The sequence below is a fragment of the Astatotilapia calliptera genome, chromosome 14 (assembly GCF_964374335.1).
Source record: "Astatotilapia calliptera chromosome 14, fAstCal68.1, whole genome shotgun sequence".
Taxonomy (NCBI): Eukaryota; Metazoa; Chordata; class Actinopteri; order Cichliformes; family Cichlidae; genus Astatotilapia; species Astatotilapia calliptera.
In genome coordinates, this window is record NC_137435.1 from 16,702,694 (window position 1) to 16,715,657 (window position 12,964).

At 40.0% G+C, this 12,964-nt stretch overlaps 1 protein-coding gene across 3 annotated transcripts in view; it reads left to right on the forward strand.

Annotated features, from left to right (window-relative positions):
- Positions 1–12,964, forward strand: part of LOC113035759 (syntaxin-1A-like) — an 80,989-nt gene that overhangs the window by 54,648 nt on the left and 13,377 nt on the right. For all 3 annotated transcript variants that reach the window (XM_080288568.1, XM_026191443.2, XM_026191442.2), the window contains exons 4-6: positions 2,172–2,246; positions 7,096–7,169; positions 7,722–7,830. In XM_080288568.1, coding sequence (XP_080144694.1) covers positions 2,172–2,246; positions 7,096–7,169; positions 7,722–7,830 — 258 coding nt within the window. The remainder of the gene's footprint in view (positions 1–2,171; positions 2,247–7,095; positions 7,170–7,721; positions 7,831–12,964) is intronic.

The window sequence follows — 12,964 nt, forward strand, 5'->3', positions numbered from 1 at the left end:
AGCAATGGGTAGCACTTTACTTTAACCCTTAAACAGCATTTTTAAGCTAACACTAATTTGCATTAGGGCAGTTGTAAGAAGATTTGCAACAGCTCCTGTGGATACCTGTAAGTGGATGCACCTGTGTAAACACAATAAAGCTTGGATGTGTACCAAACTTATGGAAATGGCAGTTTTCATTGTCACATTTCATCCTGCTATACTTCAAAAACTAAGAAATACAAAATACCAAGATGCTGTTGACTTGGCCTCCAAACTGTCAAGTTCTCAGACCTATTGAGCGTTTTAGGGAAGGTTAATAGAACAAGTAGCATCAGCAGAGATCCTGCACAACAACTTGCGGGACTCAAATGATTTGTATTTCCAGATGAAACCAGAGGTGTTCTGTCCATGCCCTGATGGGTCAGGTTGTTTTTGGCATCACAGAGGCGGCAATTCAAAAAAAAATCTCCAAAGAACATTGGGCAACAATTCCTACACAGTGATGTGACAAACTCACAATTATCACAGATCTTGATTGGAGTTCTTATCTGGTTTAGGAGGGAAGTGCTTTTTCACACAGGGTCAAGTAAGATCGAAGAGCTTTTTTGTTCTTTTAATAAATGAAATAATGCTTTCAAAGCTGCACTTTGTATTTATTCAGGTTATGTTTTCCTAAATTTTAGCATCTGTTTGATGATCTGACACATTTAAGTGTGATAAATATGCATAAAACTAAGAAGCCAGGAAGTAAGCGAATACTTTTTCACAGCACTGTAAATGTTATTATCTCCCTGCTACTTCCTCCACTGCTGTCGTTGTCATAAAGCAAATGATTAACAACGTACTTTCTAATATGAGGCCATGCAATTATTTCACTGTAACAACGAAATAGCATTCCCTAAATAAATTGAGGTTAATTGAGGTTGTGTTGGTGATGAATGCACATGGAAAAAATTATGAAAATGCACTTCTGCACATTTATAAGAAAATGTAGATCCATATATGAAAAAAGATGAATTCTCTTCAGTGTAAATGGATGTATTCAGCCTTTAAACAGGCAATGGTTAATGCTTCAGTGGCCCTTTTACATGGAAAAAGCCACAAATTTGACTGCTACAGAAAATAAATGTATTTCCAGTGCCTTTTTCACATTTGTGATAACCTGAACATGGAAAGCACTTGAGTGGGCCCTTCACTGCTGCTGACTTTTGAAGGTTTCACTGAAGAGAAAAACTTCCTTTGTGCTCACAAAATAAATTTTACCTTTTTCCCTGTTTCCTATAACATATTATACTGATTTGACCTGAAACTAGCAAATGTTTCAAGTCTTCATCGTTGATCAAAGCTACACCAGTTGTTCCAGTTCTAGTACCCGCTGTTTTCTCCATTTGAACATTTTCTGCGTATTAAACGATCAGTACAAACTGCCGGCAGAGATTTTAAATGTATTAGTAACTCCATCATCTATATCAAATTTATACAGTATATACTAAAATATACTAAATTCATCTTGTTGTAGGCCAGATTTTTCATCCATCGTGATTTGATTTATTGCTACGATCACATCTTTGTCCTCACCAGGGGTCTGTTACGGCCCTAGCAGGGCCTCTCTCTCTCCTGAGGGTGCCTGTGTGGGCGTGTCCCACTACCTCCTGCCTGAAGTGCCACCTTTCCCTCCTGTACAGCTGACTCCCATCAGCAATTAAGGGTATTTAAGCCCAGAGCAGGGTGAGCTCTGGGCCAGAGTGCCATTTTGTGTGGGTACAGCTAGTGAGCTGTGTAGTGTGTTGGCCAGCTAGTGAGCTGTGTAGTGTGTTGTCCAGCTAGTGAGTGCTCAGCCATTTTAGGCTGATTTAAGGAATTCACACTGGAATATTAACATTGACAGGTAAAAACTATCCTGTGGCAAGTTTGGTTATATTCCACTGAACACAGTGGAAATGGCAGCCATTTAACACATAGCAGTGGCACAAAAAGGTCCCAAGAAGGCAGGAAGGTTAAAGAAGGATGAATTGTGCTGCTGTGGACTGAAAGTGATGAATGTTTGTCTCTGTTGGGAGCGACACTTCCTGTGTGTCAGTATGGAGTCGGTGCCTGTGAAATCGTATTTCCCAGTGGTTTATGTGCTTGGCTGAGTTAGTATGTAATCCACTAACACATCCTCTCCTTTTTGTCTCATCTCCTCTCAGAAACTAAAGCTGAACTTGAGGATCTTATGGCAGACATCAAGAAGTTGGCCAACAAAGTACGCTCCAAGTTAAAGAGTGGGTATACTTTCTTTCTCTTTTCGCCTGCCAGAGCCGCTACTATTATTTTCTATGCTGCTTCAACTTTTTTGCATTTGTTTAATTTATTTAAATGTGCCTTGTTCTGAGAATTAGTGACCAGTTGGTTCCCAAAACTCTGATTGGCATCCAAAAATTATTGCACTTTTGAGTATGACAGTATTTTTATGTAATAAATGCTCAAAATTGTTTTATTGTCTACAAGGATGTGAGGAATTTTCTAATAACTGTGAATGAAACTACCAGGAGTAAAATGTTTAATTTCTATCTTTTTTTTTTTTAAGCAAAAAGTCTGAAATATTTTAAGGTTGCAGTTTCTCAGATTTTGCAGCTTTTCCTTGACTTACATCACTGTAAACTGAAAAATGAAGGCTTTGGACTGCCAACATGGGACTAGAGAGATTCTGACAAGCATTTTCAATGTGTTAGCAAACTGAATATCTTAATTTCATACATTAGAGACCAATTAACTGGTTAATGACCATGTAAAATAATTTTCTTGCGCTGTTTATTATATGTGTGCACAGTGGTTTATCTCGTGGTCCTGGTACTTTCTTAGGATCGGCGAGATGGTAACAAGTGAGACATAATGAGACAGTGAACTGTATAGCATTTGGCAGCTGACAGACGACTTGGTTTACACTCATAGATTCAGTAAAGAAACGGTATACTCTGTATTAAAGGAAGATAAATATATACTTCGGTGCACAGAACTAGAAGATGATTGCCTTATCCTTCATCTGGCATGCCTACAGCCTGGAGACACAAAGATAAGCATACATATATGTATCGGGAGGCACACGCTTGACAAAGTGCTGTCAGGCAGACCAGGCCTTGCATCACAGTCCACTGTGTCACTCCAGTTCACGTCATTTGATGCCACAGGATACCTTTGTGTTGCTGCTTTCTGTGTGTTTCACTGAGTGACCTCAGAGTGCACCCTATGATAGATCCTGAAGAGGGAGCAACAGCAGTTACTTTTTATATATAGTAGGAGAAATAATTATTTGAACCCCTTGCTCAGTTTGCTCGCTGGAATTAGCAGTCTCTAATTTTTATGATAGTTTCATTTTATTGGAGAGAGACAGAATATTGACCAAAAACACAGAAAAAACAACACATAAAAGTTAGAAATTGATTTCCATGCTGTTCAGTGAAATAAGTATTTGATCCCCTCCTACCTTGCGAGAACTCAGGCTAGCATAGATGTAGCATACAAATCAGAATCAGTGAATCAACTCATTATGTGCATAAAGCACACCTGTCCTGACCTCTTCACCACCATGGGCAACATCAAATAGCTGTCAAAGGACATCAGGTACAAGATTGTAGACCTGCATAAGGCTGGAATGGGCTAAAATACCATCAGCAATAAGCTTAGTGAACACTATATAAATAAAATTGAATTGACATTGACAGCTGTTGGTGCAATAATTTGGAAATGGAATAAATATAAAATGACCATCAGTTACCCTCATGGGTCATGGGGTCAGGATGATCATGAGAAAAGTGGTGGGTCAGCACAAAACTACACCAGAGGAGTTTATTCATGATCTAAAAGCAGTTGGAACCACAGTCACCCAGAACACCATTGATTACACAGCATGACAAAGACTGAAAACATGTCTTCAAGGCTACAATGGAGTGGCTAAATAAGAAGCACTTTGAGGTCATGGCGTGAGCTTTCCAGTCTCCAGACCTCAGTCGGTAGAAAATCTGTTTGGGGGGTTGAAACAGCAGAAATCTAAAGGATTTAGAGTTTCTGTAAAGAGGAGTGAATCAAAATCCCTCCTGAAATCTGTGCAAACCTGATGACCAAGAACAATTAAACAGCTTACCGCTGTGTTCAGCAACAAAGTGTTCTCCACCTGTTTTGCTTCAGGATCAAATACTCATTTCAATCAATGACATGCAATTCAATCTATATATTTTATGTAATGTGTTTTTTCTGATATTATGTCTCCCTCCATTAAAATGAAACTACTATAAAAATTTCTTTGTAAGTGAGCAAAACTACAAATTCAGCAGACGACCAAATAATTATTTTCTCCACTGTATTTCATGTGTATTCTTTAACCATTATGAATAATTCAAAATGTCTTTGCAAACAGACAACAGATGGTTCAGAGGTTGATCTTGGTCTTTTTGAATTATGGTCATTTTGGTAAATCAAAATGAACATAAAGTTATTATATTAATCGCTGCTGAAGTTCTGCAGGCAAGCACTTGTGGAAGTCAAGACAACTGGCTCAATGCAGTTTTTTATTTATTTATTTGAAGTAGTTGTTTGAATCTGGCATTTTATCATCAGCATAATCACAACAACATAACAAAATACCGGAATCACCAGGCAACCACTGATTTATTTATTTTTAATTGGTTGTAAGGTGTCTGCAGCTTATTTTTGCTTTAGAGTGACTCGTGAGGTCAATTGTTCACTTAGTTTTAAAGAAAGTTTATTTCAAGAAATACCAAGAATTCAAATAAGTAGGTTTAAGCATCAAAATAGCAAAATTGAAAAATAAGACAATTAAAAAGTGAATTCTTTGTACCTCCTAGAAAACTGTTAAATGTACCAAATGCCTTTTTAAATAGCTTTCCAGTTAAGAATAAAGATGGGAAATTATAGTATTAATGAACATTTTCAATTTCACAATACCAATACTGCATTGAGTACTGCATATACAGTCTGCTTTGGCTGTTGAGGACCTCTTATATTTGTGCTAGTGGTTTATTTTCATGCACCTAAACTATTTATTAAGAAAAAACTTGTATGAGTAGTGAAGCAAAGGATCGTTTTCTGTGCTGTGGACAAGATGTACCTAATTAGCTATATGTGCCTAGAGTTATAAATACTCTTAAATGGTAAATGGCCTGTATTTATATAGCGCTTTACTAGTCCCTAAGGACCCCAAAGCGCTTTACATATCCAGTCATCCACCCATTCACACACACATTCACACACTGGTGATGGCAGCTACATTGTAGCCACAGCCACCCTGGGGCGCACTGACAGAGGCGAGGCTGCCGGACACTGGCGCCACCGGGCCCTCTGACCACCACCAGTAGGCAACGGGTGAAGTGTCTTGCCCAAGGACACAACGACCGAGACTGTCCAAGCCGGGGCTCGAACCGGCAACCTTCCGATTACAAGGCGAACTCCCAACTCTTGAGCCACGATCGCCCACTCTTAGGTTGTACTGAGCGCAGCCTGGCACTGTGAAGACACAGACTTAACAAGCTCAAAGAGTGGATTTAATCATGCTCTCAGTGGTTTTGGAAACACATTCAAGGCAAAAATCCAATTTGAAATGATTTCTAAATGATGCACAATACTGATTATGTTAAAGTAAATCAAAAACCCATCGTGGATTTTCCTGGAACAATTAAAATACAATGTCTCCTTTGTGACACAACCAATTATTGTGTTAAATAAATAAAGCAACTCCTCTAGCCTGTCTGGGTTTTCCAAATAATACACAGTTGTAGTTAATTGGCAAAAAGGAAGCATCCCCAGTGGCTGAATCGATCAAGACCGATCGTACACGTTTTTCAGAGATCCTGAAAGCAAGTAATTTATTATGAGTTATCATGTTTTTAACACCCTATGAGCTGTGATAGTTTGTTATACTGAAGCTGTGTGTATAAATAGAAACGAGCACAGACCCTTACAGTAACAAGTCAGGTGTAGCTGCACATCTCACTGTAAGATGTGTCCATGAAGGTGTAGCAGCCTTCATCAGCCATCTAATCCCATCTTAAATGAAAAACTGGATTTAAATGAAAGCTGCATCTCTGTATATTTCAGCAACAGTACTTCCCGTGGCCTCTGATGGCCTTTCATTTACGTTATTATGCTCGGCAGCATCTTCCTGATGTGTGACAGCGAAGAAGCAGCCAAGAAAAAGTGACTATTACACACTAACATGTCACTGGAAAACTAGAACGGGAACAGTCACCCCAGTAATTTGTACCTTGATGAATTTCTTAATAGTCACTGCTTCTTCCACATCATCAATTATTCATCTGAGTGACTGATTTGACGTATGATTAGTTAATCTTTGTGTCATGCATGTATGGCAATCTTAGTGCATTACTACATTATTATACGTAGATATAATAACCACCCCCGGGTTATAATTATAGTTTAATACATAGATCATAGATCACATCCTCTTGATTACAGGTGTTGAATTAGAATTTGATTCCCCTATTGACAAAGTGTCCAGCACTTTCACTCCCAGCTTCACAAGCATTGACCGAATGCAGTAAAAAATTCACAGCCTCCAGAGTGTTATTGATTATGATTTGACCTCCTAGCCTTTCCTCTTGTAACAGTTCATCCTTTCCCTTGTCCACCTTGTAACACGGTATCTCAAAAACAAATAGCTGGATTTCTAATAAATTTGGATGTGTATGTTTGTGGTCTCCAGATATTGAATTCTTGTATTTTTAATAACCTCTGGACCGTTCTTCTTGCTCTAGCCTCAGGACAAAATGCCAGATCTGCACACAAAATGAACTGCCGTTCCTCATAATCTATTTAGCAGAGTACCATGAGGATTTGCGAGCACAGTTCTGCTCTCGTGGTTACAGTTCATTTTTGATTTTTATTAACCTCCTCGTCTTTCCTCTGGTATCATCAACGGATTCGTACCCTTATTTTCACTACTACTGAACAGCTAAATCATTGGTATCTTTGTTAATTCATCTAATCTGTACGTTGTGTATGATTTAATTAATCTCTACAGGCAGACAGCATTGGAGGCTTTATTCAAAGAGAGCAGCTGTCTGTTGATCAAATGTGTACTTTTGTGCATTTGCCCAGGTATCCAACAAACCATTGAGCAAGAGGAGGGGCAGAACAGGTCATCGGCCGACCTGAGGATACGTAAAACACAGGTACAGTTCAGGGAAGCAGAAGAATCACAGCTGTGCTCCAGTTGCATCTTACTGCATGACGGTGAGCCATATTTGAGTACTTTAGTTAACACCCTCCCCACTCTGTGAGGACATCGCTGGATTTCTCTCAGACAATCAGCAAAGATGAGACAACTTCACAGATGATGACATCATGGCATTCAAACCCCCAACTCTAACCGTAATCACAAATAAAACTCACATGTGAGAGGTTACCTCCTCCCATTACAATGTGGATTAATGGTGTCTATCAAACAGCACATGAAAATATCAAGTGTTTCTGTTAGTATTCATAGTATAGTATTATACTCACTGCTTTGAGTATACTTGTTGGGCCTATTTGTCCTATTTCCATTCTGAACACGCTACATTTGCATATAATTAGTGTGTAATATGCAGTTGGTACACTGCTACACTCCTGTTCACGTAGCATTGACTTTATTCTTACTTCTCTTATTTACTGTCTGGCGCCAGCATGACGCCAGACAGTAAAAAAAAGGTGAAGTGGTTTGTTGTTTCTCCTTGTCTCTGCAGCACTCCACACTGTCCCGTAAATTTGTCGAGGTGATGTCAGAATACAACACCACTCAGTCGGACTACAGGGAGCGCTGCAAGGGACGCATTCAGAGACAGCTGGAGATTAGTGAGTAGACCCAGGAGACTAAAGCCACCGCCACCCCTCAAACTGTGACTGTACCTGTGTGAACACTGCACAGATTCAGAACATCTACATCTATTTTCATAGCCCAGATAAAAACATCTTAATTGTTGTTCTAATTTGTATTTTCTATCTGGTTTGTCTGATCCCACCTAGAACACACCCTCTTATCGTACAGTATAACATCTAACTCTTGTGTAGGTGTGCTGTTGCTACACTGTGAACAAAATGGTCAGCTTTAGTCATCTCTGTCATAATCACTTTTCCCACATTTCCTAGCATGTGTTTTATCCTCAGGCCAAGCATCGTCCTCTTCATATCTGTCCTCCCTCTTATTGCTCAGATGTTGAATTCATGTTAATTAGGCTAAAAATGAGATCTGCATCCTTTTTTTCCTGAACTGTTTATCCAGCGTAGGGGAGATGGAGCTTATCCCTGCTGGCACTGGGGCCTAAAGCAACATTCATGCCTACATTCACACCTACATCAATATACAATAACCAATTAACCTAACATGCATTTTTTTGGACTATGGGAAGAAGCCAGAGAAGCCTTGGAGGACCCACACAGGCACAGAGAGGGTCTCAGTTGGCGGTGACGCACTCCTCCTTCTTATTCTTCCTTCAGCTGCTCCCTTTTTGGGGTCACCACAGCAGATAATGTGCCTTAGGCCATGTCCACACTAAAACGTTTTCGTTTGAAAATGCATATTTTTCTCTCCGTTTTGGCCTTCCATCCACACTGAGACGACGTTTTGGTCAAGGAAAACGGAGCTTTTTGAAAACGTTCTCCAAAGCGGATACATTTGAAAACGCCGCTTTCGCGACGCAGTGTGTACAGCGAACCAGGAGCCTTTTCGAAAACGATGACACATTTTAGTCATGTGATGTAGTCATGTGACCAATTAAACTAAGATAGCGGCGGGCATTGCACATCAGTTGTTATGTTTGCTCTCAATTTTGACAGCCCTATTAAAGACTAATATTAGTTTGTACATGTAGATAGCTTTTCTTCAAATTCTTTAACTCTCACTCGCTTTTCCAACGTTGTACTTTTGTGTTACTCGCAGCAACAACTCCACCTCATTGTTAGTCCATTTAAAAAATTCGCTGCTTTTCCTCAACATCTTGTGCTTCACGCATGCGCAGTACTGGAACGTAAGTGTTTTTGGCCATTGTGGACGCACAACTCTGTGAAAATGAATGAAAACAATAGTGTGGATGCGGAACGTCATTCTATTCCTGGTATCCTTTGCCACACCAACAGTCTGCATGACCTCCTTCACTACATCTGTGAACTTTCTCTGTGGTCATCTTCTTCTCCTCCTGCTTAACAGCTCAGCATCAGTTGCCCCGTGCATCCACCATCTCTTCTCTGACCATGTCCAAACCATCTCAACCTTGTGTCTTTAAATATGTCTCAACAATTGTTAACCTGAGTTATCCCTCTCATGCACTCATTTCTAATTATCTGGCCACTGCCAGTGAAAATCTTAGCATCTTTAGGTCTGTTACCTCCAGCCAGACCTGTGTTTTTATCAGCGCCACCATCTATAAAACATCGATCATAGCAGGTGTCACCATCTTGCACACACTGTTACTGTTGCTGTTATCTTTCTGTCACAAATCACTCCTGACACTCGCCTCCACACACTCCACCCTTCCTCTACCATCCAGCTGTGCTACTGTACCCATTTTCTGCCACTGTGTGCAGACTTGAGGTGTATTCACCATTTTTGAAAGAGCTTTAGTATTTCTGCACACTGTTTACCACACACTATGACCCCTCAAACCTCAATTGATTGACTTGATCAAATTCAATCAGAGAAACTTGTGTAGCGAGAAGCGTTGTAATTCTAGGCGCAGGTTCTTTTGACATTTTCTGTTTTCAAGGTTTCTGCTTTTTTTTAAAAAATTCCGGCAGGAGGAAAACTTCATCATCGCAACATCTCGCAGCTGCTCCAACAGCTTCCAGCACATCGTTATTCATAGAACATTCGCTCAGCTGGGCTGACATTCAAATTTAATTTATAAATATATTCAGTTTATTCACTCTCAAAGTCGCATTTGAATGTCTTCAGCTTAAACTTGAACACACACACGCACACATAAAACAATACAAATTGGAGAGTGTGTCCAACCATTATCATCCCACAGAATCATCAGTAACACTTGTGGAGAAAAGACTACAAAATGCAGTCTTTTCTTAATTTTGTTTAGAGAGAAATTTCAGTTTCCCACACCCATATTTTATTTTGAATTGTTTTGTGTAGTGTACCAAAACAACCACCCTCACACTGAAACCACTTTCCAAAACACATAGATCACCAACACCCACACCCATATGCATGCACATGCCAGGTTGCTGCAGCTCAGATCTGAGCTCATCTCACTCGTGACACGCTGTATGTGTAATGTGATTTGACAGGTATTAGCTGTAGGCGCTGGGCTCCTGGACCAGGCACCTCGCATGGCCTCTGACACAGCATCCTGGCAGACCGCACTGTGCCAGCTGCCCCTAACAATCATGATAGAGTCACCTTTATAAAAACACACATGCACACGAGCATCCAGAGACAGTGACTCATGTAATAGCAAGAGCAGAGGAGAGCAAGGGCAGTTATGTTGCACGGCGCTTGGTATAGATGTCATTTCCTCTGGCCATCTGTCAGTTTAGATGGACACATGCAACCAGTCTGTATGCATGAGCTCCACCCAATATATGTAGACTACAACAACAACAACAGTGCGCAAAAAAGAACAACGCAAATCCACTAGTGAAGTTAAACACACGCATGTGACTCACTTTTTCCTTGAGCTCATCTAGATCCATTTGGATTTGATTTGTCAGCTGGTGGAGTCACAGGAGGCCTTAGTTGATCTCACCTGTCGTCAAGGAAGGGATTAGTTAGAGAGAGAGAGCACAGAGATGGAAAGAAAGATCGGGAAATCATCAGTATGAAATAAAGACGGACTTGGAGTTTAGGGATTTAAGAATGAGAAGAAGTCCATAATAGTTGAATCTAACACTGTTTAAATCATTTAGGGTCTTGTAGCAAGTGGCCTTTTTCTGTTGTGCCTGCACCTTTGACATGTGTATGTGTGCACGTCTGTGAATCAATGAGAGTGTGTCACACAGAGGGAAACAGTCTGCTCTGTCAGACCGAGTATTGATGTTCCCTCTGCTGCTCATCCCCTTTCCTGTTCACTCCTACTCAAACCCGCTGGGTACATGCATGAAAAAGAAAACAGGAAAGGTACACTGTCATGTAAACACGTTGTTGTCCAGACAACATTTTTGCCCCTGATCAACAGTGACTCTAAAAAAGTCTTTCTTGAAGCTGCTGCTATTAGTAACGGTGCCGAGAAGTTATTTCGGGTAATTGAGAACAACTTTCTTGCTTTAAAACAAGGTTCATAACTTCTTGTCGTCCTTATGTTCTTCTTTCCTATGTCTTTTACAAATGAGCAAAATTGGTAGTATTGGTGGTGTTTAGTGTTTCTGGCTCGTCCCGCAAAAACGCCTGTCATGTCAAGTTATGTGAAGGCTACAATAAACCCATAAAACAATACATTTACTTATGTGTATCTTTGCCTCAAGTGTTAGATTTATCTGCGACAACAGCCGTGAACCTCAGCTGTGCACTCATGTCAGTGCATGAAAACACTTATCATCTCCTTTAACTGCCGTCTTTGGTGTTTCCTCCACAGATTTGTTGTCAGAATTTTTTTTGAGTACCTTATAATGTCCTAAATAAAGTCCTAAATAGATCTAGATGCATCATTTCTAATAAAAATGCATTTCTATTCTTCTGGAATTTTATCTCTATCAATAAAATTTGGGCAACACCGCTGTGTGTTGTGGTGTTTAGCCCCATTGCCTCACAGCAAGACGTTTTTGAGTTATGCAACATTTCTGTGTGGAGTTTGCATTGTCTCCCCATGACTTTTACTTCAGGAACTCTTTGGGACTGTGTGAACACATGCATGTTAGATTGATTGGTGACTTTAAATTGATCTTAGATGTGAATGGCTGTGTGTTTCTTGTTAGGCCTGTGGTACATGTCTAGGGTTTACCCCGCTGGGTTAGGCTCCAGGCCAACCGCAACCCTGAAATGGATAAGTGAAAGAAAATGAATGATTGATGAATACAATTTTTGGTTTTCAGACCTGAACTCAAACAGTTTTAATGTATCGGAGACACATTATTAAAACCATAAAACTGTATGCTATTTTCACTTAAATCATCGTCAAGCCTGTAGACTCCTGGTGGAGCATAGGGCTGCAACAACACCGCGCCAACGGACTCTGTTCTGGACCGTTCTCTTCAGCTGGGTCCACGTCATTCTGGGTCCACGGTGGCCTTTACTTCACTCTTTTCACTAGAAAAAGAGTAAGAATTAATTTGTTAGTGATTTTAAACCTTTAGGTTATCCAGTTTTATACTTTTAAGGTAGAGACAGGCTCTGTTTTTTGATTTTAGGATTCATGCTCAGCTAATACAGTATGTTTTCATATTCAAAAGCTGAATATTAGAGAAATATAAATCTTTACTATTTCTTGCAAGACAGCAAGTGAGTGCATTTTACAAATGCTGAACTAACCCATGGAATTTCAGCTAATCTTTTAAAGCACTTTGATATGAGTTTAATCCACTGTGTTTGCATTTTAGTTTACTATTGATTGAGAATGCATATTTTGATATGCTATTTTGCTTCCATTATTTTGCAGCAGTGAGCAGAGAGGCCAGGCCAGCAGGGTGGAGTGGATGTTGGTCACAGGCATTGCAGGGTCTCTTTGACATTTGATTGTTGTGTTTTATTTCTCAGTGGACGCTCTTTTAGCTTAGGAGGAGCGCGCTTGCAACGCCAGCGGAAAAGACAGAGATGTACGCCACATACCTGCCTCGGGAACAAAAGAGATCGATCTCCTTTACATGGGTGCAGATCGGCAAAATGTACTAGAAAATTACACTTCTTGTTCTTGTGCCTGGTTGTGCAATTTGCCGTTTCTCTCTGCTTCTGGAGGGTCTCGCTTGATTTGTGTTATATAACAATGGAAATGAAATAATGCTGTTACTGGTAGCAACATAGTATCAATGATTTAATAGCCCATAAACA